The following is a 27,472-nucleotide window of genomic DNA, read 5'->3' as shown; positions in this document are numbered from 1 at the left end:
AGTAATAGATTTATTGAAATTGACAGCAGCAATAATGAAATATTCTTGTCAGTAGCGGTCTGTTGTGCGAATAGTTCCAAGGCAGCAGAACGCGCTGAAATCTGGATGTCACGAAGGTGATGTCTAGCAAGTTGCCGCCCAGCAAATAACGGCGTGGGGCGCCGCGGGGGTGAGTGAGTCCAGTAGGCACCACAGCTATTCTTACCGGCATTGCAGAATTACTGCTGGGGACAATGCCTGTGCTGGAGCAGGGTCACAGCAGAAACAAAAAGGATTCTGTTGAAGATGTTGTTGGTTTTCAATTTGAAAACAGTTCTGGTGTCAACTGCTATGCTAATGTAGTGGTTAATGTTTTGTTTTCTCTAGAAAATGTAAAAGAGGGGGAGGCAGTCCAAAGTTCCGTTAAAAGGGCAAAGGAAAGGATCGGTGGTTTGAACTATCAGTCAAAAAGGGGAGGGGGTGCAACAATTTTTCCTACCGGGTCACACTGTGCTTTCACCGGAAGTGAGGTCTGCAGGATTCTAGTAATTCAAAGTGAGGCTGGCGCCGACGTCCCGCGGATACAGTTTCGTCACTCCACGGGTGATCATGGCAGTCATTCCCCATCGGGGGTCGGAGACTCCCGCGGCTCCTCTAGAATCTTCAAGGTCGTGGAGGACTACGGTGGTGGAGTCAACCAGTGACCGGGCCATTTCTTTATGCTGGGCCCGCTCTTGCCAGGTCGACCGCCATTTTGAGAGTTCGGTAGCTACTGGCGATCGCGGGGTCAAATGAGCGGACGGGCTCCACCCTGCCGGGCGAGACGTTGCAGCATGGCCACAGTGGAAGAACTCTTTTCCGGGCGCCTGGACCGCTGAGGGTGCAGCTGGGAAGCCTCCACTGGGGAGGCGGGAGAGGCCTGTTCGCACCGTCTCTCCCTCCCAGTGCACCCCACGGCGTCTCGCTTGAGATTTGTTATGGCCGGACCAGGCGATGAGGACGAGGGGGGGGGGTCGGAGGCATGTGCAAGACATCCCCCCCCAGGGTTGTTGCAGCAATTATACAAGAAAGAAGAAGTGTCCCGTCCGTCTTCGGGCCGGGCTTCCGGTAGATGTCGGCCGGACGCCCCTGGCTCTGGCCCCATGAACGGGTTTCTTGGTTTATCGGCTGCAGCCGGATTCCGTCGGTCTCGGCCCCCCGACCGTTGGTGGCCGGACCGGAAGAGCATGTGGCGGGACTACCTGCAACTCTCAAGGGCCACCGCGGCCGGACTGGGAGAGAGAGGGGAGGGTCGAGGAGACATTCCCCCCCCCTGCAACTGTTCAGCGTTGTAAAGGCAATTCCCTGGCCGGGTCCCGTTGGTCTCGGCCTCTCCTCCGGCTACACCCTACGTTAGGATCTCCGAGGCGTGGCAGCAGGACCTGCCTTATATGGGCTGCTCCCGGCTGGGCGTAGCCGGAACCCTGCCCCACCTTGGAAGTTTCCAGAGTGGGGGCGGATGTTCTACTGACTTGCATTTTCCCTAGTCTATCGATTTTTTTGGCGTGGCAGGCGGTGGGACAGCGAGGGGTGATTTGGTTTCTCTTACTGTTTTTCTGGTCTCTCACCACTGGCATATTTTAACGTTTTCTTGTTTCTAGGACATTAATAGGTTTTATCATTACGTTATGTTATCGTTTCTTTGTTCGTTGTTTAATAAAAGTTCATGTTCATCAGTGGCCTACTGATTTTCGTTTTCCTATTCTTTTCTTTCCAGGTTGTTTCATGCTAAAGTTTCTGTTAACAGGATACAGTGATCACTTCGTTATTATTGCATATGTCCTTTTCACTAGGGGTGCTCTCTGGTCGGGCCAGATGACGTATGTCTAGTAAATGGTCCGGGTGAAACAGGTGCATCAATCAGTGGGGAGTAGATAGGCATGACAGATTACAACGGGGGAGAAAGGTCCGCATTACGTACCCTTTCACTACTTGCAAAGATTTTCCTACGTTTATTTGCAAACAGGGAATACCTCCAAAAAGAACTAATTCCCAAACAGTCAATGTTCGGACAATCAATCAATCAATGAGGAATGAAATAGGTACGACGTGTTAAAGGCTTGCGTTACCTACCCTTCACTATCTGCAAAGGGAGAGAGAATATTCCTATTCTTCCTCGTTTGCAGGTAGAGAAGATCCTTAAGAGAATTAACATCGAACAATTCAATGCTCGATTGAAACAATCAACAAGGGGTACTGTGAACACAAATGAACGCCGCTTATGTACATACGCATTGCTATTTTCAACAGGTTGTTCCTAATGTTTCTATTTTAGCGAGGTCAAAAAGAGATCCCATTAGTGGCCTACTGATTTTGCTCGATTCCTTTTGTTTTTTTACACGATTTTTCGCTATCTGCAAAGACTAAACAGAGTATTGCGACTCTGTGCTTGTTTGTAAATAGAGAATGAACCAAAGAGAACAATCAATCAAATGGAGAGAGAAGCAGGCACGACGGATTACAAAGGGGGCAAAGGGCTGCGTTAACTACCCTTCACTATCTGCAAAGAGAGAGTACTCCTAATAGAAATGAGGGGTGGGGGGCAGCATTCAAAGCAGATCAGTGTGCATAAACACGAAAATGTTTTTACTTACCACGTACTTGACATTCGACAGCTTATGATATTTGCTATTAAAAAACCATTGAAATTCACTGAAAAAACCATAGGTTATAGACCATATATAGTTAGGAATTAGCATTTACAAAACCTTGAAAATTCACTGAAAAAACCATAGGTTATAGACCATATATAGTTAGGAATTAGCATTTAAAAAACCTTATTTTACTCACACAAAACCATTGAAATTCCATATATAGTTAGTTGCACTAACTATATATGGCGCACCCGCAATCCACTGCTGATCATGTCACATATTACATCATTCATGACATGGTCAGTGACATCACTGATGACATCACTGATGACATCTCAAATGACATCACTGATGACATCTCATTTGACATCATTCTTGTGCTAATACGATAAACCTCTTCAGACTCTAATATAACCTTAGATACACTCAGTGTATACAGACACTCACACACTGCCACTCATCCATGGAGTTACTCACACACCCAGTCAGTCATGCAAAGAAACAATCTCACCTCCATTTCTTCAACTATACAGTTAAACACACCTTACTTATTGAAACATATACTAACACATATTTACTCTCTTATACAATCCCTGATACAAGTTCACAATGATCGATACAACCACTCACTCATTCAGTGGCTCTCATGCACAGTTATTTATATATGCCAACTCTCACATGTACTGTGTTTTACATATGTACTTACTATGACATGTAGCATTGAGATATCCATTCACTCATCAATACACTCATGCACACAGTCAACTGCCCATGTAGCTGTTTCCACATGCACTCTTGAACTCATACACCTAGTGAATAAACTGCTCACACATCTATGCATAGAGTCTCACACCTTCCAGCCACCCCCACACAAACTCAATCTCCCATAGAAATACTTGGGCAACCAATTAATAACACATATAGCCTCTCGTATAGCTAATGATCAACACATGCAGCAGTTTACAGAACAACAGACATAATGATGCACAAATTAAGACAGTTTAGTCACTAACCCATGCATTCAGTGAGACACATTTAATCACTCACTCATACAGTCAGTCATGCACCTACTAAATCCTTCATCCAGACACTTATACATCCACTCAAGACATATTTTAACTTTACAGAAAAATACAGTCACTGGATGTTGTCATCAGTGATGTCATTTGAGATGTCATCAGTGATGTCATCAGTGATGTCACTGACCATGTCATGAATGATGTAATATGTGACATGATCAGCAGTGGATTGCGGGTGCGCCATATATAGTTAGTGCAACTAACTATATATGGAATTTCAATGGTTTTGTGTGAGTAAAATAAGGTTTTTTAAATGCTAATTCCTAACTATATATGGTCTATAACCTATGGTTTTTTCAGTGAATTTTCAAGGTTTTGTAAATGCTAATTCCTAACTATATATGGTCTATAACCTATGGTTTTTTCAGTGAATATATATATATATATATATATAAGAACAGTTCCTGCTTGCTCTCGCCTGGAGCCCAATCCTGGATACCACAGCGCAGTGGAAGAAGAGAGGAGACCCAAGTGCAGGTGAGCAGTGTATTTTATTTCCTCGGGGAGACGACGCGTTTCAAGGCACTCGGGCCCCTTCTTCATGGGCAGCTCATAAATACCATTGAAGCCTGCAGTGTTTTGTTTTTCGGTTTTTATTCACACCCCATGTTCCCGCTGCAGCTCCTCCCATCACGTGTTGCAGCGCTGCCTTCTGGGGCATGTAGGCACCACATTGCAGGTATTGTTTATGCTTTGAGTAAGTTCAATGTATATTTATAAAATTAGAGCAAATTCAAATCCTTTAGTAGGTGGGGGATCTGTCAGTTGGCGAGTTCGTTCGCATCTAGCAATACCTGCAATGTGGTGCCTACATGCCCCAGAAGGCAGCGCTGCAACACGTGATGGGAGGAGCTGCAGCGGGAACATGGGGTGTGAATAAAAACCGAAAAACAAAACACTGCAGGCTTCAATGGTATTTATGAGCTGCCCATGAAGAAGGGGCCCAAGTGCCTTGAAACGCGTCGGCTATTGTCAACCAAAGAGGGATGATTTTGGCGAGCTGCATAGAATGCCGGATGGTGAGAGAGAGGTCGTGTTGCTCTTCAAAATGCTTGGGGCATTTGTGATGAATCTAAACACACGGCCGGTCCCTGCGTGGAAGAAGCACCATCTCCAGCCAAACACGAGGAGAGGCTGGGAGCTGAACTGATCCGCTCCGACGGCACCTCTCTCTAGATGCGAACGAACTCGCCAACTGACAGATCCCCCACCTACTAAAGGATTTGAATTTGCTCTAATTTTATAAATATACATTGAACTTACTCAAAGCATAAACAATACCTGCAATGTGGTGCCTACATGCCCCAGAAGGCAGCGCTGCAACACGTGATGGGAGGAGCTGCAGCGGGAACATGGGGTGTGAATAAAAACCGAAAAACAAAACACTGCAGGCTTCAATGGTATTTATGAGCTGCCCATGAAGAAGGGGCCCGAGTGCCTTGAAACGCGTCGGCTATTGTCAACCAAAGAGGGATGATTTTGGCGAGCTGCATAGAATGCCGGATGGTGAGAGAGAGGTCGTGTTGCTCTTCAAAATGCTTGGGGCATTTGTGATGAATCTAAACACACGGCCGGTCCCTGCCGTGGAAGAAGCACCATCTCCAGCCAAACACGAGGAGAGGCTGGGAGCTGAACTGATCCGCTCCGACGGCACCTCTCTCTAGATGCGAACGAACTCGCCAACTGACAGATCCCCCACCTACTAAAGGATTTGAATTTGCTCTAATTTTATAAATATACATTGAACTTACTCAAAGCATAAACAATACCTGCAATGTGGTGCCTACATGCCCCAGAAGGCAGCGCTGCAACACGTGATGGGAGGAGCTGCAGCGGGAACATGGGGTGTGAATAAAAACCGAAAAACAAAACACTGCAGGCTTCAATGGTATGTATGACCTGCCCATGAAGAAGGGGCCCGAGTGCCTTGAAACGCGTCGGCTATTGTCAACCAAAGAGGGATGATTTTGGCGAGCTGCATAGAATGCCGGATGATGAGAGAGAGGTCGTGTTGCTCTTCAAAATGCTTGGGGCATTTGTGATGAATATATATATATATATATATATATATATATATATATATATATATATATATATATATATATATATATATATATATATATATATATATATATATATATATATATATATATATATATATATAGTATATATAGTAGACTTTCATTAAATCTGTGTGTTTCTGATATCTAGTTTGTATCTAGGGGATTGGCACATTGGTCAATGTCATTCTTTTTTTTTAATCAAAATTTTGTATTAGATTTTGTAGAAAAAGGCAGTACATTAGAAGTAAATAACCAGCAACTGAAACATCAGTGAAATTACAGGAATAGACCCTGCTCCAGAATGGGGCGAGAATGTCTTAGCCCCAGACCATATGTACAAAGTCTCCTGTCTCAGTTAGGCAGTGTAGACAGCTGGCGGGTGCAATAAGTCCTGTCCTCCACAATCTCTCCCTAGTGTAACAGATCCTGCTGCAGCCGAAGGAGGCAGTACTGGGAAGTTCTGGGTGCCTCATGAGCAGAGACTAACGCCTCTCTCCAATTTTCTTTCTCCGGGGGTCCAGGTCACAAAACCAAGACTCCTGGAGGGGGGTAAAGGTGTCCCGGACAAGTGACCACCAGAGTGCAGTATATGGTAGAGATCTTGTGTTGCGGCATGTTAGTCAATAGTATTTTGGCTTCTATGTAACTAAATTCTGGGAGGTCCTCTGCATGTGGGATATAGGGTGTAAGCACATGGTGGAGCTGCAAGTATTTATAAAATTGGGTCTTGAAGTTGAAAGTCTTCTTGAAATGCAGAAAAAGATGTAATCAAATTCCCTCTGAGAATGCCCCCCACCTGGAGATTCCTGTTAACCCCTTCGATGCTGATGACGAGCTGGGCTCGTCATGAGGTAGCCTCCTCGCACGCTCATGACGAGCCCAGCTCGTCATGTAAAGTGCACTTTACAAATTCTCAGCGTACGAGCGGAATTCCGCCCGCACGCATCAGGTTAAATCCCAGTGTCTAAACCCCTGCAGCTCGGCCACCTGGCACAGGGCGGTGCCCTCCCACAAGGGAGTCTCCCTGGTGGGACGTTTCCCCCACCCCATGGACCCCCATGCCACATTTCATTCCGTGATGGCCACCCTGTATAATGGAGGAAGGTTCAGAGAGAGAGCCCACCCCACGGATCCATAGGCGGGTTCACCTAAGCTCCCAAACCACCAGTCATGCAGGACGATCAGCTGCTCAGCTCTATAATAGGACCGTATGTCTGGAATGACGATGCCACCCTCATAAGTGGATTTAAAGCGATTGGAGAGGGCGATTTTGGACGGGCCAGAATCCCATAAAATGCCCTGCAACAGTGAATCAATACAGCAAAAGAGGGTAGCAGGTACGGGGGAAAAGGAAAATTTGGAGTTGGTACAAAAGCCGGGGAAGGTCCACCATCTTAAAGATGGCAGATCTGTCAAGTAGAGAAAGGGGCAACGTCGTTTAGTGCTTCAAATCAACCATCAGTCTGTCCAACTGCGGTTGTATATTTAGGGCACACACCTGGGCCTTGACCGCAGTAACATGCACCCCCAAGTATCAAAACTCCTAAGCAAGGACCTGGAGCTCTGATGCCCAGGACAGGCCACCAGGCCTGCACTCGCTGGGTAAACAGAGGACTTACTGGGAGGAACCCTGAGCCCCAAAAATGTCCTAAATGTATCCAGTATTTAGAGTGCAGGCATTACTGTGGTCAGTCAGGAAGATGATCACATCCTCGACATACAAAGCAATCCACTCCTCCGTCCCTGGCCTCCACTCAAAACCCCTCAGCTGCATGTCCACACGGGCCCAGTCCGCCAGAGGGTCCATGGTCAAAGCAAAAGGGAGTGGAGAGAGGAGGGACCCCTGACTCGTTCCCCGCTCAACCGGAATGGTGGTGGGCGTAACCCGACCTACTCTCACCAGAGCGAACAGCTCTCTATAAAGTAGCTTTACATAGCTAATACATTGGGGCCACAAAATTCTGACTGAGTCAAAGGTCTTACAGAAGTCCACCTATAAGAGCGCACTTTCGGCATGGTGACTCTGCGAGAGACTGATAGCATTACACACTTGCCCTACGTTATGCCTCGTAGCTTGGCCCAGCATGGAACCTGATTGGCCTGATGGATCACAGTAGATATGAGCTTGATCAGCCTATTAGCCAGTGCATTTGCCTACAGCCTGACCTTGAAGTTTAAAAGTGAAATTGGGCGATCAGACCTGCAACACTCCGGTGGTTGATGTGGTTTAAGAATAACTATGATATCTGAAGTCCTAATGGTCAAAGGCTACAGTTTTTCCTTCAGGGCCTTACCAGAAAACTCCCAACCACCGAAGGCCCAGGAGTGTCCAAGTGGCCCTATAAAATTCAGCTGGAAGACCGTCTGAATCCGGCAACTTTCCCAATTAAAGCTGCATCAAGGCTGCTCCTAGCTCCTCCGCTGTAATATCCAACTCAAAGGGTTCCTTGTTATGTGGCAAGAGAGTTCAGGCAGGGAGGTCACAGACAAACAATTCCATGTCCGAGGGACTCTCAGTATCCTGGGGGGCAAATAGCCCACTGTAGTAATCAGCAAAGGCACCAGCAATCAGCTGATCGCCAGTCACAGGGCATTGAAGATGCAGGGGACGGGTTTCAACGATAATACAGCAGAGCAAATCCAATGAAGGGTTTTGCTGAATTTATCCCCCCCCCATTGGTAAATGTGACTCTTGAGTTACCGTCTGTGCCGAACACACCTCCTCCATCAGGGTTTGAAGTGAGAGAGTTACGGTGTGCAGCAAGTTCCGAAGACCGCCGGGTCAGGGAAGGCCAGGTATTGGGGCTCCAGCTCAAGAAGTCTCACCTCCAACTCCTCCACCTCAGTGTCAGTGTGGGCTCAGTGGGCCACACAATAGCTATTGATGAAATCCTGCATTGTTGCCTTCACTGCCTCCCATAGGAGCCAGAAAATACAACCAATCCCCATTATGGCGAAGATACTTGCGTGTGGCGTCATGAAGCACCAACTTAAACTGGGCTTCTACCAGGGTCCAGTTACTGAGCCACCACTAAGGTGGGCCCCCATCTCTCCCCTTGCTACCCACAACTCAACTGGTTAGTAGTCCGACAGTCCGCGTGGTCTGATGTGCAACTCGCTGATCGCACAACCCTGGCTTTAAGACATGAGAAAATAATCATACAGAGAAAAGATCCTGTATACCCCAAGAATAATTTGTATGCCCTCTCTGTGGGGGTGATAAAACCCCCAGGTGCCTAGAAGATCCACTATGTCTATATATCACGCCAGGGGTGTCTGAGTTGGGGGAGCCCCATAGCCCCTGGAAGATCAATCCAATTGTGTGTGGTCAACACAGTTCATGTCCCCCCAAGCAGCCAGGGATCCACAGGGAACTCCACTACGGTGGTGTGTATGATTCGCAAGAACCCCTCCGACAAGGGGTGGGGAGGTGCATACACATTAAGGAGGGGAAAAGGGTTTGCCCCTAAAGAGGCTTCAAATGGCAACATATGAGCCCTGGATGTCATGCCAAGTCTGAATGTGAGGGAATGGTTGTGTTGCTTAATAGGTACAGTTAACACTCCCACCACTTTGAGATGAGCCAGGAAGAGTAGCAGGTATTGTACTCCCAGTACCCTCAGTTATTGTTTCATTCCCCCAAAAGGAACAGCACTGCTGCTGGCCATTAAGAGTATAGTCTGGGAAAACCATTACTTTAGCTGAATCACAATGTAGTTAGTCATGTGAGCAAGAGACCCGCAGGATTGCTTCATGATCAGCATAATTCAGCAGGTTGGCAATGATGGGCCACAGAGGGGCACCAAGCGGGGGTATGGACATTGGGGATCTGCGGCGTGCTCCACAATGAAACAATGAGACACTGAACTGGGTGGCACCCAGGTCCGGAGCCAAGGAGTGACAACGGCAGTCAAATTGGAACCCTCCGCTCTCTCTGGTATGCCAACCACAATTATATTATCCCATCGGGAGTGCCCATTCACAACCTCCACCCGTGCCTCAAGCAGAGCTACCGTGCTTCGCAAATCCAATGTTGTCACCACAGTTTGGCGGGTCAGCAGGGAGCCCTCCACCACAGATAACCTGGTCTCGTGGTCTGCGACTTTGTCAGCTGTGTTGCTTAACTCTTGGCGGATGAGTGAGAGATCCACACAAAGCTCCCCAATCTTTCCTTCAACAGACGTGCAAAGTTCCAGGAGAGCTTGCAAGATGGGGGAGTCTTCCGAGGTCGGGGGCAGCCCACTGTGTGCCAACAGGTGAGGGCGAGAGCTCCGCACAGGAAGTGGGTTTGTTATATTTATTGATCTTCTCATGTATAGAGGGCTGCTGTAGCTTATCTTTCCCCATGGTGGACAATTTCGTATGGGGGCATACTCACTCCCATAAGCATCAAGGGAAACAATGATACCAAGGGACACCTGCCAAATGATCAAGGAGCTTATTTGTAGTGCACCCCAGGCGTGTCACCCCGCACTTTACCAATCCAGTTTCAGATATAGAATGGCAGAAATGCCATACAGAGTGCACACACTCGCAAGACATACAACGTAGGTGTTATCAGAGAAGAAGGACGGCGAGGACGAGGAAGGAGAGCAGCCATGGCGAGGAGGAGGCAGCCATGGCAGGTAAGTGCCTTTTTCTTACTTTATATAATTATTTGGGAGGGGGGAAGGAGCGGAGCGAAGCAGAGTTCGACTGAGTTTCTTTTCAACTTTGTGGAACTCCACATAAAGGCACTACGCCTGTTCCGCCCTGGTTTTGATCAGTAAAAGAAATACTACTTTTTGTTTAACTTAATGTGGAGTCTTTTTGTGATGTCCTCACTGTGTTACTGTACTCCAAGGGTGCATAAATACTTAACATATAGCCCCTTAGGTCAAGCCTGACTGCTCTGTGCCAAGCTACCAGAGGGAGAGCACAGGTTAAGTCGGTATCTGACTTACCCTGACTAGGATTGTGGTCCATACTTGGACACGGCGCATGCCTCTGCCAACTACAGACCCCATTTCTAATATTTGGCATTCTCAATATTTCAGTAGAGATTCCGTGTTCCAAAGGCATATCCGTGAGTACAGCACCCTTTATTAAGAAACACCGTTGGATACCAGAATATAAGGGAGGGGTAAATGCATTTTCCCTCTCCACTCCTTTATTAACCCATTATTATCCCTTCTTTTTCTTTGTCTTTTCTCTGTCCCTGCTTAATTTTCTGAGATAGTCAACTTTTCTCGTTTTTTGGCACATTAGTTTCGTAACATTAAACAAGCCGAATGTTTTTTGTTTTTTTTTAAAAGCATCTCTGCATTTTTTTGTTTATAAGGTCATAAATGAACTTTTCAGCTTCCAATCTTTTTTGTTATTTATTCTTTTTTAATTTATTGTGTTACTATATACCAAGGGTCTAAAATACATGATCTTTGCTGAACAGCAATGGTGTTAAAAAACCTGAGCAGAGCGACATAGAATATTTATCACCAGGTAAAATATTTTCTGGACTTCACACAGACATTACTTTGTTGTTATTCTGTATGTTTTAATGCGTAAGAAATGCTGATATAGTGTGTATTTTAGCACCATGGACAAATATAACATAGCAAACCATGTACAAACTTAACAGAGCAAACAGTTTTCTGCACAGATTAGTAATGAGCAAAAAAACTGAGCAATATCAGTTTGTGGCATTTCCTATTTAGCAATATTAAAAACTAGTGCAAAAACTATAATCTGTGGACCCAGTATATGATGATTAAACCATAACATCTCCCTTGGGTGGATCCATCTTGTTCCTCATCAACACAAGACAGTTTTATGCTCAGGGCCTGCAGTCATCTATAGTGAGGACAACATGTTTTACTTACACCCTCTTGCTCCTGTACTGAAACCATTCCCCACTAAATCCAGTGCCACAGCTTCCAAGCTTCATCTCTCACAGCCTGATTGCCAGTAGATGAAACATTATTATAGTAAATAGTGTGAATTTTTTTAGAATGAAAGATTCCAACCAGATTTGCTTCTGTGGCATGTATGAAGATGTGGGTTAGCATGTGAGCATTAGCATGTATGTGACATCAAATATGTGGCAGTGTATGAGATTCATCCTATGAGAGGTAAGTTCTGCACAAAGAGACAGCAAGTGAGGAAAAAAGTATGATTTTTAGTCTATGAGTAGTAGGGCGTAAGTAAGAGCATATAGGAAGTAACCTATATGTGCAGCAGGGTGTGACCATTAAGATATAAGTGTACAGGTAACAGTCACTTATGGAAGAAAAAGCATGAGTGGTAGCCTACACATAGGTTATGTTATAAGCACGCGCCCTTCTAACCTAACACAAAAAAACAAAGTGGAAAGATATGAAAAACAGTGTTTAATTGGTAAATAAAACAATACGTGCCAGGGCCCTCGTCAGAAGGCCACTTCCACTAGCACCGCCCATTGACGCTGTCAGCTCTGCCAATTACAGAAACACACAACTACTAACCATCACACTCGTAGAAGTGTGACAGTTATGACTATTTCAAGCCCCCAAAGCTATAAGAATGGCTTTGGCGGAAGGTGTTAGTCATTTTTAATGTATATTGAATTAAGAAACAACTGTTGTGCTTGTCTCCAAATTAGACAAACAGTGTCACCATGTGGCAGACTGTCATGAGTTCCGGTGTTGACAATTAAGTTCTGGTGCTGAGCACCAGACACCACTGGCTCAAATTAAGCACTGATGCAACAAATGAAATGAGCTCAGATCCTTGTATGGGCCATGGAGCACTATTAAATTGAAACCATAGTACAATACACTATTACTGTTAACCTACAAAGAAGAAGAAGTGGAGAAGTGTGGCTCAATGGTTAGAGCGGCAGACCCTGATGCAGAGGTCTAGCCCGGGACCAGGGTTCAATTCCCCGCCTTGGCGGGTCTTGGGCTCAAAATTCCACGGACCTGATAATTCTCGCCTCGGTGCCTATTCCAATCATGGAGTCCCACTTTGCAACTCGGGCAATAGCTTGCTTAATCTCCACAATGGCCCCCACAACGCTAAGGATGCCTGGCCTCCACCTTGGGGGTGCCCAGGAGTGGACACCTCACAGGGAAAGCCAGGATGGGTTCCACAGCGGTATTCGTACAAGTGCCTTGAGACCCTTGCGGGTGAGTAGTGCGCTATACAAGTATCAATTTACATTTACAAATGACAGCATGTGAGCGGTAGGCAGGAAAACTGGAATTATGCGATGTTGCTGTTGTGGCATTTTCCGTATAATTATGGATTTACCACATTCACCACATAATCCATCATCTGCTGCATAATTTGCAGATTTCAACAAATTTAAATTTAGTTTCTCTTTCAAACAGATCAAAGCTTACTAAAAACTGTTACAAGTGCATGGTGGAATGCATTAGAAAGCTCTCTGCAAAGGTTAATTAGTCATTTTCAATTGCGAATTACGGTAGTCATGTGTTAAACTGGTACAAATAAGGCTACTTTTTGTCCCGACATACTTATTGTGTATTAAATTAGGGGTGGGAGGAATTGGCAAAGTTTTATTCTGCGGAATTCCATGAAGGTGCAGAATGGGCTGTGCAATGCATACCCCTCAGTGCCCTTACATAAGCATGTAAGACCGCCAAGTGGGGGGGTCTGGTGGCTAAGTGGACTAATACGTCCATTGTAGGGACCTGTGTTTGACCTCAGTCACAGGTTCAAATCACAGTGGGTCCACTCAGCCTTTCATCCTTCTGAGGTTGCTAAAATAAGTACCATTGAGTTGGGTAACAATAAATACCTGTTATTAAGCGCTTAGATGCCCATGGGTGAACGTGTGCTTTACGAATACATATGTAATGTTATGTTACTCCAGTGCATAGCAGTCAGCACCCTTACATACTTATGTAAGGGCACCAAGGGGTATACACTTCTGTGCAGTGGTTTAAACAGGGTGGAAGAGGGAGCAGTCTCTCTATGTTTAAATCACTGCAGAGTAAAGTTTAATCTGCAGTGGTTTTCAAACACAGAAGGAATGCTCTCTTTCGAGTCTTGTTTAAAAAACAATTACAGGGCTGATTAATTCCGTCTGCACAATGATGGAATTTATTAGTAATTCTGTGTTACATGAGTAACGTGGAATTAATAAATTCTCCAATTCCGCCAGCAGAATTAAAAAATGCCCCAGCCCTAGTTAAGATGACAAAACATTGAAATAATACTGCCAGAGAAATACAATGACTCTATAAAAGAGCTAGAACATGACTTGGCGCATATGATTAGTAGGGCATGAAGTGTAGCAAATTCATTTTAGCGTATGAGGATCAGTAAGGTAGTGGTTATTGTCTAAGTGATGCCCTAAGACATGTAGCCTAATAGGGTAGAATACAAACAGCGGCCTAGGAGTGGTAGAATATGAGTAGTTGAACAACTGGGAGCAGTTATGTATTTTTGTAATGCGTGCATAAAACCAGGGCCGGACTGGGAACCCCAAGTAGCCCTGGCAGTTTTGTCGGATCGGGTGGGGGTAGTGGGGGGTTAGGGGTGCAAGTGTGAGACACTGCTGCTATTGTTACTGGGGGCCGATATTGCAGCACCGCTGCCAAACCAGCCCCCACTGCTGCAAAACACTCCTACCCTTCCAGCCTCCTGGGGAAATGCCTGAAGCACACTATAACCAGTCCAGCTCTCCATATCACCCAGGAAGGTATCCTGGCGCCTAGTAGAGTGGTGCTTCCCTGGCTGGGGACTATTGAAAGAGCCAGGTTTTCAGGTTTTTTTCTGAAATCTAGCACTGAGCTGAGAGCTCTAATGTGCAGGGTGGCCCGTCCCAGAATTTAGGAGCTAGGTAGTGGAAGGCACAGCCACCGGCTCTAGCTCTTCCTATGTGAGCGATAAGGGAGAGCAGCAGGCTGGTGAAGCGAAAATGTCTGGCAGGGGTGTGGAAGCTGATGGGGCTGTTCAGGTATGCAGGTCTTTAGTTGGGCAGTGCTTTGTAAGTATTGCATTTTAATTCTATTGTAATGGCATTTATATAGCGCTTACTACCCTTGACGAGGCCTCGAATTGCCTTTTTTGGCGAGTAGCACGCTACTCTGGAATCCAAAAAGGATTAGTGGTGAATTAGTATAGTGAGATATCCAATTAATTTGAGCAGTGGATATGTTAGTCTGTTGTTTGGATTGAAAAGGATAGTGGGGAGATAGAAGAGGGAAGGGTTTGTATTTATATAGCTCTCCTACCTCTGATGAGGTGTTGAAGTGTGAGTAATTTCAAAAAGGGTGCGTTTATGAAAGTGAAGTCAGATAAAAAGACAGACCGTACCTTATTCTTTCCTCCTCTACTCGTCGCACCAATTGATCACGGTATAAAACACCCAACACCTTCTCCCGCTCTATTTCCTTGAGGAAGTTCAGATTTAATTCCTGCGCCATATCTGGTTTGTTCCTCTTTTTCCGGAAGTGCCGCCAATCCGCGGTGTTCTCCGTGTTCCCGCCAAAACAATGATTCTGTGACGTAAGATCCAGCACAACCCCAGGAAAGCTGCTAGGCCTCACCAGAATACTGAGAGCAAACCGTCACTCGTCTTTGGTCCAGGTTGCCGGTAAAAAAGATGCCCATCTCCTGACAGGTTCCGGAGGCCAGCAATACATACTCATCACTTCCAGGGGCGTGACGCGGGCTTCCGAGCACAAGCCAGTCAGACTCAGTGACTGCAAAGATGACAGAGGACCAATGTGAGGTCCCAGGTGGCTTCTCTGATGTAATTATCAAACTACAGCTTCAGGAAGGGATTGAAGATTGAAAAACACACTCATGGTGACTTCTTCAGGAATATCACGAAGCGGACGTCATTTTATCCCCTCAGCCCCTGCATTTGGGAGAAGAAGAAAAAATTAATGCCCCCTGCATACCTGGAGCTTGTTATTCGGCACATCAGAAGCAAGCACAGGAATATCCAGCGAGAGGCGCGTTCACGTGACCTCGCCGGCGTTTTATGAGAATTCAATACACCACTCAGCCTCGCTGACACACACTTTACTTTGCAAACTCTCAGAAAGCTTTTCCAATGGCTTTAATGGCTAGGGATGCCAAAGTGCTTTGCATTTTGTGCAGACAGGATGGTAGAAAAGCACACACAGGAGACTTTTAAAATATAGACAGTCATATATAGGTATGAGCAGACACAGAAGTGGCCTTAGCTCCTGGGCAAACCAGTCTCTTTGATTGTGTATATACTATTTATACTGAAATATATATACTGTATATACTGAACATTTGGGAAGTAGGAGGAAGTTGACAAAGGCAAGATGAAAAAGTGTCATGAAAAGAATGACAGACAAAAGCAGACAAGGGCGCCAGCAAACCTTAGGGGGGAATCGTTTTTAAACACACTAAGAAGTAGGGGCACTGCTGCACTAAGCACCTGCAGCCCTCTGGAGTTAGCGCCCTGGGCGTGGGACCAGCTCGCACACGCCAAAGGCGGCACTGGGGAGACGGATAAAACAATGGATGGATAGACGGAGGGATAGATAGATGGATGGGTGGGTGGGTGGGTGGGTGGGTGGATGGATAGATGGATGGATGGATGGATGGATGGATGGATGGATAGATAGATAGATAGATAGATAGATAGATAGATAGATAGATAGATAGATAGATAGATAGATAGATAGATAGATAGATAGATAGATAGATAGATAAGAGAAGGAGGAGAAAGAGAAATAAACTGTGAGAGAGAGAGAGAAAAAAACATCGAGCAGGCAGCCTCTACCTTTGTATGAAATATTCAGAAGGTAGACGTGCCGGTTAATGGTTCCGCCATAAAAATCGTGACTGTGTGCTTTCTGTTAAGTACAAGAAGTAGGTTATCTTCACTAGAAGTTTTCAAATGACGCTGGGAAGTAGTTACACATTGGAAACAGGCAACCGTACACGAAATGTTCCAGGCGGCCAGTTCAATTTGATCTGCAGCTTTCGTGTGACCTTTTCTGGTCAGAGGGCGGGCTTTTAAGCACAAGACCTCTGTGGAAGGTATATTCAAAGATGTCGATTTCTGTAACATAGCGAAGCCACAGATTGATTAAAAGGCGTCTGACCTTTCAGAAAGGATGTGCGAGCACTGACAAGTAATAATGAGGTCTGCCCCTTCCTCAGGTACCGGGGTCAGTTCTCGAATGATACGTCCATGGCTTCGAGACATCTACGCATGCGCACGACGGGTTGATATTCCCCTGTATCTGCTCTGCTTAAAGCTACCATAAATCAGAGGCCTCCTAATATACCAATTGATTTTAATGCACATGTAGTGCTTTCAAAAGTCAATGTAAAGGCAATTACTGCAGACAGGGACAACAGACCAGCTATTCTTTCTTCAAGTCTGAATTAACTGCAAACTATTATCAAGCAAGCTTTAGTAGAGCTATTAGGGTTGGCTTTGGCAAGCGAGCAATGTACTGTTTTGCTAGTATGTGCAATGGAAACGGACATATTTGAAATAAAAAAGTAACAGTGTGGTGTCTTATGGTGAAAGCATAAACTTTCAAAGAAAAAATATTAAATAAAAAAAATGAACATTCACAGCGCCATGGAGGTCATTTAGGCGTCGACAGGAGTCACTTTTGCGACCCCTAGTTTGCCCCTTGCTACCCCTGGCACTACCCTTGCGATCCCTTTCCTAGGAGATCGCTAAAGTAGTGTCAGGAATGCTGAACTGGGCCTTCCTGAAGATTTTTCTTTTAACTGGTGGTCAATATTAACATGAAAAACATTCAGCGGTGAAACCACACTGCACCGAAACTAAATGCTACCATTTGTGGCCCGTGGTACATGAGCTGAGCTGCTTTTGCAGCTTGCATCTCCAGCAAAAACCTAGCACAGTGGTAAACTGAAGTAAAAAAACAAAACTATGCAACATCATTTATTGTTGCTGATTGAGTAGGCCCGGCAAAAGGCGCCTCCATGCCCTGGACAGTCAGGGGAGAGGGGGAAAACAGCAGAGAGTAGAGAGAAAAGAAGGGTAAACATCCTTTACCACGCAACTTTTACCACGCAGTGCTTTTACAACGCAGGTTTTGCAGCGAAAACCATTACAACGCATTGCACTGGGGGGCGCTCTAGGATAAGTAATAGTTTAATTTACTATCCAACACCTTCCCTACTATCCACGGGGACTGGAGTTGGAATAGTAAATTAAACTATTCACTATCCAGCACCCCCCAAAGCAATGCGTTGTAATGGTTTGCGTTGTAAAACTTGCGTTGTAACAGCATGCGTGGTAAAAGCATGCGTTGTAACAACGTACATCCGAAAAGAAGTGTTGACAGGAACGAGGGAGAAACAGATGGACCAGAAGAGAGGAAGAAGACACAACAGATAGGTGAGATACAGAAGAATGTGTGTGAGAGAGAGAAAGAAAAATAAAGCAACAACTGAGAGAGATGGAAAGATAAAGAGATATGGGTTGAGAGGTAGAGACAGATAGGTGTGAGAGAGACAAGAGAGAAGTTTAAGACAGACAGACGAAAAAGAGACAGCTGACAGAGGGAAAGACAGAGTTGTGACAGACAGATGAGAAAGTTAAAATCGAGACTAAGCAATATATGTTGGAACAGTAGAGACATGTGTGAGAGAAAGAGAGACAAGAAATAAGTTGTAATACAAGGGCCAAAAAGATACTCCTGACAGAGTGGGAAAGACAGGGATGTGACAGGTATATATACATGAGAAAGGCGCAATAGAGACATAGAGAGGAGACAGGCGTGAGAAAAGGGCTAAAAAAGAGACAGGCCAGAAAAACACTTCAGAGATGTGACAGGGTGAAAAAGAAACATCTAAGAGACAGGTAAGAGATAGGTGAGTTGGAGACAGTCGAAAGAGACGGAGAGTAGGAGGCAGGTGTAATAAAGGCGATATTGAAAGACTGCTGTGAGAGAGCTCAAAGAGAACGAGGTGGTACAGGTGAGAGGGAGGGAATAGAAAAAACTGAGCGGAGAGGGAATGGACAGGTGAGAAATAATTCACAAAGAGAACTGTAAAAGAGGGAGGAAATAAAATAGAGAAGTGTTAGAGAGGTAAAGGGCAGATGAGAGAGAGGTGTGCAAAGGTACAGGTGCAAGGTAGATGAGATATAGAGAGAGCGAGCAAAGGAAGGAAATGGATGAGGGAGTGAGAGGTGTGACAAAGATGGGAGAAGTAATAAGAAGTCAGGTGAGAGAAACAGGTGAAAAAGACAATTCAGAGAAGGGGCAAGAGTGGAGTGACAGGTGGCAATGACTTTGTTAAAAGAGATAGTATGAGATAGGTGAAGGGGAACAGGGACATTGATGCGATACCTTAGAGATAGGGAGGCAGGTGAGAAGGTGAGGGCTGATAAAGAGATAGCAGCTTAGATACAAATAGCTGAGAGAGGTAGCAAGGCTTGAAGAGTGAGATGTAGATGACAGACAGCTGTAGGAGCGGTGAGAGGGGAGAGAGCAGAAATGGAACAAGTTGAGACAGAGCTGAGGGGAAGATGTGGGTGCTTCGATAAAGAGGCAGATGGATGAGAAAGAAACAGTTGGATGAGAGAAGCAGGTAAGAGGCAGATCAGAAAGACAGCACCTAACCTCTTTGTCAGCCTTGGCACTTGTTGCATGATTTGTAACTGCAGTGATGTCCTTTCTCATGGTGTCATCAGAGTAAAGTGTCTTGTGACATCACTTCCTAGGATGATATTAGAGGAAAGGTTGCAGGATGGGGGAAAGGTTGCATGATGCCACTTTCTGTGATGTATTTGGGGTTAGTCAAAGGGCAAGTCTTGTTACATCTGCTACCACAGGGATTTTGGTGAATTGACATCCATGGTGGTTTGTGCTGGCATTTGCATTGTTTTGCGTCTCGTGAGTCGCTAGTCGAGATAATAGTTTATTTTATTTATTTATTTTATTTATTTAAAGAGTTTTATATAGTAGACCCGGAGGTATCAGAACGCTTTGCATGAGAATCAACAGTGTAACAGAAAAAGTTCAACAATTACACAATAAAAAAAAATAGGCAATACAATTAGGAGAGGAGAGAAAGGAGAGAGAAAAGTAGTGGAGGGGGCAGGGGTGGTGAGAAAGGGAGGATAAGGGAAGAGACAATACGGAGAGATGAAAAGAAGTCTGTCTAAAGACCGACTGGGTAGGTGATGACCAAGGAGGGAATCCACAGCACATCTCCCCTATAGCTAAACCAGGTAGCTCCATCGGGCATCAGACAAAATAGTTCAGTCTCAATACATTGAGAGAGGGGAGGAGAGACATAAATAGAGGGAGGATGCGGGAGGAGACGACAGGAGGGACGAAAGGAAGTGCAACAATGTGGTTCCACAATATAACAGAAAAAGATCATCAATTACACATTACATCAAACAACCAGCAATACATTAGGAGAGGAGAGAAAGGAGAGAGAAAAGTAGTGAGGGGTAGGGTAGTAAACCTGGGCCTGTGAATGCACTTTTTGCTTTTGCTAAAAATTGAATAGCAAGCAGATCTGAAAGCAATAACACATTTTCGGATAAATGCAAAATTGTGTATCGCGAATGCATTGTTTTCCTATGTTTGCTCCACCTTTTTTGGAATATTAATACTTCAACAACATAATGGCTGCTCCCGTAATAACAGTATATCAACCACTTTCACACGTCACTTTCGAATTCACAAATTTTATTTTCATTTGATAACTTTATTTTGGTCAATGACCATAAAAGTGCAATAAGATATGTACAGGCACAAAAATAAAACCATAAATACAGTTAATTTAAGAAGTTATTAAACATTAAGTTATCAGAAAATGAAGAGTAATGGGCCGTTATTTCATGATGATAAGAACACAGTTCTTCTTCGCCACATGCCATATAAAAAACGGGAGACAGCAAAAACAATAGGAGGGGCAGTATCGTAGGTTAAAACTCTGCAAGCTTGTGCACATTGTCTAAAACCCAGATTTTTACACAATGGAATGATCCAGCATTTCCGAATTTCACTGTATGCCGGGCAGAAAAAGAGGATATGTACAATGTCTTCCCTCCAGTAGTTACAGGCAGGGCAGTTGGCCTCCGTCGAATTTGCCCATCTAGATGTTAATGCCCCAATCGGTATAGAGCCATGCCTCAGTTGGGTGTATAATTTTCTTGCAAGTGGAGGCTGCACCAAGTCCAAGAACACCTCCGTCCTGGATTCAACTTTCATCAGTAGGAACTCCGTAGACAGCCTGCCCAGGGAAGTCGAGCAATATAGTGTTTTGAGGTTATGTGACCTTACAGCCGCTACTAATACAGACCTTTGCGTCCTCGTGCAGCTGTCCTCTGGTGTGTCCCAGGTATATAAAAGTCTTAACTCGCTCTAGGGGAGTTTCATTCAGTGCGGGATTTGGGCGGGTGTGCCTCGGGGGATTAAAAATCATGAACTTGGTTTTCTCCAAGTTGACCTCCAATCCCCGCGAGGCACAAAAGGACACAAACCCGTCCAAGACCCGCTGGATGCCCGATGATGTCCGCGACAACAACAAAGTGTCGTCCGCGAACATCAGAGCGGGCACCCTACCAGTGGCCAGGCGGGGAGCATCGTTATCCCTAACGCCATTGAGTACATCTATCAGAGCATTGACATATAGGCTGAAAAGAGTGGGGGCCAGTACGCAGCCCTGGCGTACGCCCCGGGTAACGGGGAAGCAAGCTGATAATTCCCCGTTCCTCCCACACCTCACCTGTGCGTAATTCCCAGTGTGAAGTCTGATTAGGGCATCTAGTAAGTAAGGAGGGAGACCAAGCTCCTCCAACACCGTCCAGAGCCTCTCCCGGGGAACCAGATCGAATGCGGCCCGCAGGTCCACAAAGACAAGGTAGAGGCTGCCACCCTCTACTCTTGCAGTTTTCCAGTATAGGACCTGGAGCCGAAAGATCTGGTCCATGGTCGAGACCCCTGATCTAAATCCGGCTTGGAGGGTGGTCAAGGTTTTATTCTCCTCCATCCAGCCCAAAAATCTATCGAGTAGGATTCGGCCCATCAGCTTCTGGGTGGTGTCAAGTAAGCTGATTGGTCTGTAGTTAGATGGGGCGAGCGGGCAACCCTTTTTGAAAATCAGGACAATCTCGGCTCCCAGCCAGGTCTCAGGCAATGCGAAACCCTGTAGGACCGCATTAAACAAGACCACCAGGTATGGAGCCCAGATTTTTGGTTGAGAACGAAAAAGGTCTCCCGGGAGCTTGTCAAGGCCGGGAGCTTTATTCGGAAGCAGTCTCTCAATTGCTGATTCAACTTCCTTGAGGGAGATAGAGTCAAGATTATTAGTGGCGATCCTCTCGTGGGCACCCAATTGCTCCATCCGGTATCCAGGGTCCAAGGCCCCCGGCAGTCTATGCTCGTGCGGGGGGTCTGGGGCCGTGGAAACCCCGGGAACTAGCAAAGTGTCCTGATTTTGACAGGGGGAAGCCCCAGGCCCCGGGACCCCCGGCAGTCGATGCTCGTGCAGGAGGTCCTGGGCCATACAGGTCCGGGGCACCAAAACCCCAGGCCCCAGGACCCCCGGCAGTCGATACTCGTGCGGGGGGTCTGGGGCCGTGGAAGACCCGGGAACTAGCATGGTGTCCTGATTCTTACAGGAGAAAACTCCGGGCTCCCAGACCCCCGGCAGTCGATGCTCGTGCAGGAGGTCTGGGGCCGTGGAAGTCCCGGGAACTAACATATTGTCCTGATTTTTACAGGAAGAAACCCCGGGCCCCAGGACCCCCGGCAGTCGATGCTCGTGCCGGAGTTCCTGGGCCATACAGGTCCGAGGGAGCAAAGCCACTCCAGACAATTTGTCCCGACCTTGGCACCCAGGTGCCCCAACTCAGGACTTGTGTAAAGTGACTTAAAATGCGCCTCCCAGACCATGGGAGCGATATTCGTGACCCCAGCATCTCGCTCACCTCCCACCGAGGAGGTAGCAATGGCCCAAAAGGTCTTAGAATCTTTTAAGAGGAGTGCCAGTCTCAGCTCATCCCATCTAGATTCCTCCCACTCACTCTTACCCCTGATGAGTTCCTTCTTGTACAGCAGTCTTGATGCTCGAATTTTTAGGGTGTCCTTAGATTTAATTGCTGTAAGAAGATCTTTCTTTGATTTTTTACAGGCGTGGTCATGCCAGGGGTGTGTTTTAGTCCTACGCAACTTAGTCCCACTAACTGGATAGAATACATCCCCTAGACTCACAACCAACTTTCTATGGATCTCTATGATCTGCCCATGGGAGGTAGAGCTCCCCATGTCACTTATTAGTGGGGTAGCTATCTGGCAGATTTCTGCAAGACGGATTGGGGAGTCCACACGAGAAGGCCATTTAACCCTTCTCCTATTGTTGGATATAATATAAGGTGGCACTACCAAATTAGGGCTGGAGTCAGGGTTAGTTAGTCCAAATGTACCAGGCTTAAGCGTCAGGACCAACGCGTTGTGGTCGCTGTCGTGCCTTGGAACAACCCTAAAATCTTTGAACCTGTCCCAATGTTTGGCTTCCAACATGAGGTATTCAATGGTGGAAGTACGATTAGTCCGATTATATGTCGGTAGGCCGGAACTGTCGTTGTTGGCCCTTCCGTTACATGCCCGCAGAGACATTGCAAGGGTCAGGGATTTGATTTGTAGTACTAACGAGGTCCAGGCCCTTACCGGGGCGATCCTTGGGGCAGGGATATGCCAAAGCAAATCGACCTCATCCTCATGGCACAACTCGGATCCACCCAGGGGCTCAAACTGGCAATTAAAATCGCCGCCGAGAATTATCGAGGTTGTGGGGTCAAGTGTTTGGAGAAAAATATCGAGTGCTTTGATAGTGCTCGATTCCTTTCCATTCACGGTGGGCCTGGAGTAAATATTTATAATAGCCACTCGGGATTTATCAACGGGCTTTAGTAAGAGACATTGTATATCTGGGGATTTTGTGTCCACATGGGTGGCCTGTACACCTAGGTGTACGCCTACCCATATGGAAAGGCCACCCGAAGGACGGCCCTTCCCCCCAGAGACTGCAGAAATGTCATAGGTCGCAAAACCGGGGCTGGCACTCTCCTCTAGGGACCAAGTTTCTTGCATCAAACAAATATCATGTGTGGCCATAAAGGAAGACCACTCCGGTACAAGTAGCTTACTCTTAAGCCCGGCTACATTCCATGAGAGGATTTTTATACTTCCTTCCATGACCTTTTCTATACCTTGCGCATCCCCTTGTTCTATAGGGAGTCCCTGGTCCGACCACTGCTCTGCACTAGTCCCCACCCTTACTACTTCATTAGAATAGGAGTTCTCACCAATGACCGTGGGTAAAATCTTTTCCTTTGTTTCAAGGCCCTCCACTAGGTTACCGTTGTTAAGTTCTAGTGGAGGGGAGCCTCTCGGGGTCAGTCAATCGACCTCCTCGAGGACACTAAACATGTTCCAGTGGGCTTGCAACGGATAAGTAGGAATAGGTGGAAAGATACCCTCCCCGATTGGCTGCCAGGGGTGAGTCCTATTAGGAGGGGAATGGAGATTTCTGATATGTTGTGGCCTCCTATGAAAGGTCAATTTGTGAATAGGTGTAGGATAGAAATAGGATAAGTGCAGAGAAAATATTTGGGAATCTCTATGGGAAGGGGCTTTACAGATGTGGTCCACAGCGGCGGAGTCCCTAAAATTAATTGTAACAACATCCCCTGCCACTGTTTTAGGGCCCCTTCCAATCCAATCTAATCTTCTCACTGCCAATATTTCACCCGAGATGTTTGGAGGCAAAGGTCTATTTAGGTTCAACCACTGAACACACTTATTAAATAAGTCTGCCTCATGTTCTCTTTTCCCCTCACTAAGGGCTGAGACACCCACTAAGGCAACCACATATGATTGTGCTTCCGGGGGCAGATTTATTGATGGCAATTGGCTAGGAACTGCCTTGGGCGCAGAAGGTCTCGGTAATGGTGCTGTACTATTTGTTCCCACATTTTTACCCTCCTTATGATGTCATCTAGGTTTACCAGTAGGGACCCCTACGGGGAGAATGGAATGGCCTGGTGTATTGGTAGTTGATATGGGGGGAGGTACAGGGTTTATGGGCTTGGCGGTAGTTGTTGCTAACCCTAGATTTTTATTCAATACTACTGGGACAGTAGATTTGGCTACTTCCGGACATGGTGTCTTTGTAGAAGCACCAACAGATGTAGAAGGTGCCAGATTACCTTGGGGATTTGGTGACTTTGTTGTCCCTACTATCCTATTATTTAAGATGGAGGTTAATCTGTCCAGTTTTGACACCAGAGGTTTAATATGGGAGGCAATAGTTTGCTCCAAACTTGCCTGAAGGTCGGCCACCATATTGGTGACCCAACATGGTATCCCTGTAGATGAATGCAGGGTGTTATCAGACGGGGTCACCAAATTATGGTTAGCCTGCTTCTTTTTACCGGTATTTTTAGGAAAACTATCCTTTTTCGTCTTGGGGCCTACCCTACCAGGTTTTAAAATTGCCACAGGGGGGGAGTAATCAGAGTGCAGAGTTGGTCATCATTGTTTGTAGGGGACTCTACTGAAACATGTACTAATTCAACATCTACTCAGGTCTCAGCTGGCATCTGTGCACAAGGCAATTCAGCGTAAGTAGATGTTAAATAGGAGTCCAGGATCGTGGGGTCGATCGCAATAACTGAACAATCCTCGCCACGGTCTTTGAAACACGCTGTGGGTGGGAAGGATAATCTTCTTTCTGTGTTTACAATTCACAACATTTAAAACTGTGCAATTGCGCTGCGATAATGACTTGTACTTTCTTTTACCTAACTGGCCTGACAATCTTGCTAAAACACCATGATGTCAAACTACAATTAGCTGAAGGTATTCATCTTTCTATTAGAATAGTGTCAAAGTAGGGCACTTAGAAAATAAATATTCTTCTCGCAACGGTGGGCTAATGCCTAATAAATGCATAATTAGATGTTTAGAAATATCAGGAAAAGGCAGATATAACCATGACGGGGCTTCTCAATTTCTTTCAATTGAGGGAAGTTAGAAGCAGTGGGCAAGAGTTGGTGTCCAATCCTGGAAGCTAAGTGCAAGCCTAAGGTTTTCAAAAAACATGGTCAAACTATGGTCATTCATTGATAACAAAACAATGTGAATGTGATACATCCCAGGCTAGAGCTACAGACTTTGGAACAGGGGAACCATGTGGTTATACATACAAGCCAACATTTTAGAAGATGAAAGTGAGAGATTTTAGAAAAATAATCAAGATAATGTATTTCTCCCATTGACTATATCGAGGCCTGAATCGGGTCTGTTGTCATGAATGGGACTTGAAAGTGTGCTGCTGCAGGAATGGATATCAGAAATGCAGATAGATTTTTTTTCTCCTTACCTGTCATGAGCACGGAGAACTCGCTATGGCAGGCAGAGGCAGCGTGACAAAAATACTGTGTACTGGCCTGCAGGAGCAGGTTACTGGCAGTAAATACAACTAGTCTCCAGACCATTCCCGGTCAGCAGAAGCCCATGGAGGAATCAGATTTTTGAATGTAGGAATCAGGAGTCGGGAGACTAGCCTTGAAATCAGTAGTCTCCTGTCTGAATCAGGAGGGTTGGCATGGATGGTTAAAGAATATCAAAGCTTGCTGACTGGATGAGGAGGTATGCCTACCAAGAATCCAACAATGGCTGCCATAATGATGATGCAAGAGTACAATGGCTGGGAAGGCAAGCATGGCAACTGCACAGGGTGTAGCATCAAAAGTATGTATCGTGGAAGTAAAGAGTGACAGGGAGGAGAGAATACGAGTGGCAGAAACATGAAAGCTGAGGGAACTGTCAATAATATCTGTCAGAGTGTTTAGTCCCTTATCAACATTTCTAGCAAAAAAATTGTACAGTTCAGCGATGTAGTGAGGAAATTGCGTCAGTGACATGAAGATATCTAGGAGGAAGGGAAACAGGGAAGATTAAATCTAGAAACTTTTCATATGTGTTTTTCTAAGTAATAATATGTGTTATTGCTTATGGCCATTTACATCGTACAAAACATACACCAAATACCCATACTGTGTTGTATATATACAAAAAATCATAGTCGTGCAACATAGAGGATAACAAATAGATCATAAAAATAATTTCAGATTATAACTTAATCTGCTGAACTGTTTTTGAAGAGAACCAAATTGTAATGTCCACACTCACCTGACACTTAGGGAGCGGTTTGTGGGTGGACCAGGGTTCTGACAGCTGTCAAATTTGGTGAACCACACAAACTACCAGGGTTGTGGATTTTTTGGGGGGGGGATTTTTTAAGTGCACAGTAGCTTGAAGAGTGTCTCAGTGCTAGACAGAATAGTTGACAGCAAGTGCAAGAGCCAGTCTGCTGATAACTCAATTGCCCAATAAAAGTTTTAAGATTGTGTATGAAGCAACGTTCATCCTTCATTGCCCGTAAGTCCAAGGGGAAGGCATTCCAAGCCCTGGCAGCAAGAAAGGAGAAAGAAGTGCCGCCCCATCTTTCCCTCTTGATTCGCAGGCCCACAGCCAGTACTGCGCCAGAGAGGTGGAGAGTTCTTGCAGGATGATATGGAGTCAGTCTATAGGTCAGATACAGAGGGCAATCTTGATAGAAGGCTCTATGAGCCAATGTGAGACATTTAAACCATATCCCCTCTTTGATAGGCAACCAATATAGCTCCTTAAAGTGTTGGCTAATATGTGCCAGTCTGGGGACTTTTCGTAGT

The 27,472-nt window shown here is 45.7% G+C and overlaps 1 protein-coding gene across 2 annotated transcripts in view; it reads right to left on the bottom strand.

Moving 5' to 3' along the window:
• SYTL3 (synaptotagmin like 3) overlaps positions 1-27,472 on the bottom strand; it is a 592,394-nt gene that overhangs the window by 508,154 nt on the left and 56,768 nt on the right. The window contains exon 2 of one of the 2 annotated variants that reach the window (XM_078649127.1): positions 15,055-15,601. The exons of the other annotated variant lie outside the window; for it this stretch is intronic. Within the exon in view, the coding sequence (XP_078505253.1) occupies positions 15,055-15,164 (110 nt within the window). The 5' untranslated portion in view covers positions 15,165-15,601. The remainder of the gene's footprint in view (positions 1-15,054; positions 15,602-27,472) is intronic. 2 annotated transcript variants of the gene reach the window in all.

The sequence above is a fragment of the Lissotriton helveticus genome, chromosome 6 (assembly GCF_964261635.1).
Source record: "Lissotriton helveticus chromosome 6, aLisHel1.1, whole genome shotgun sequence".
Lineage (NCBI taxonomy): Eukaryota > Metazoa > Chordata > Amphibia > Caudata > Salamandridae > Lissotriton > Lissotriton helveticus.
The sequence above is the reverse complement of the archived record's forward strand: the minus strand, read 5'-3'. Positions and strand labels throughout refer to the sequence as shown.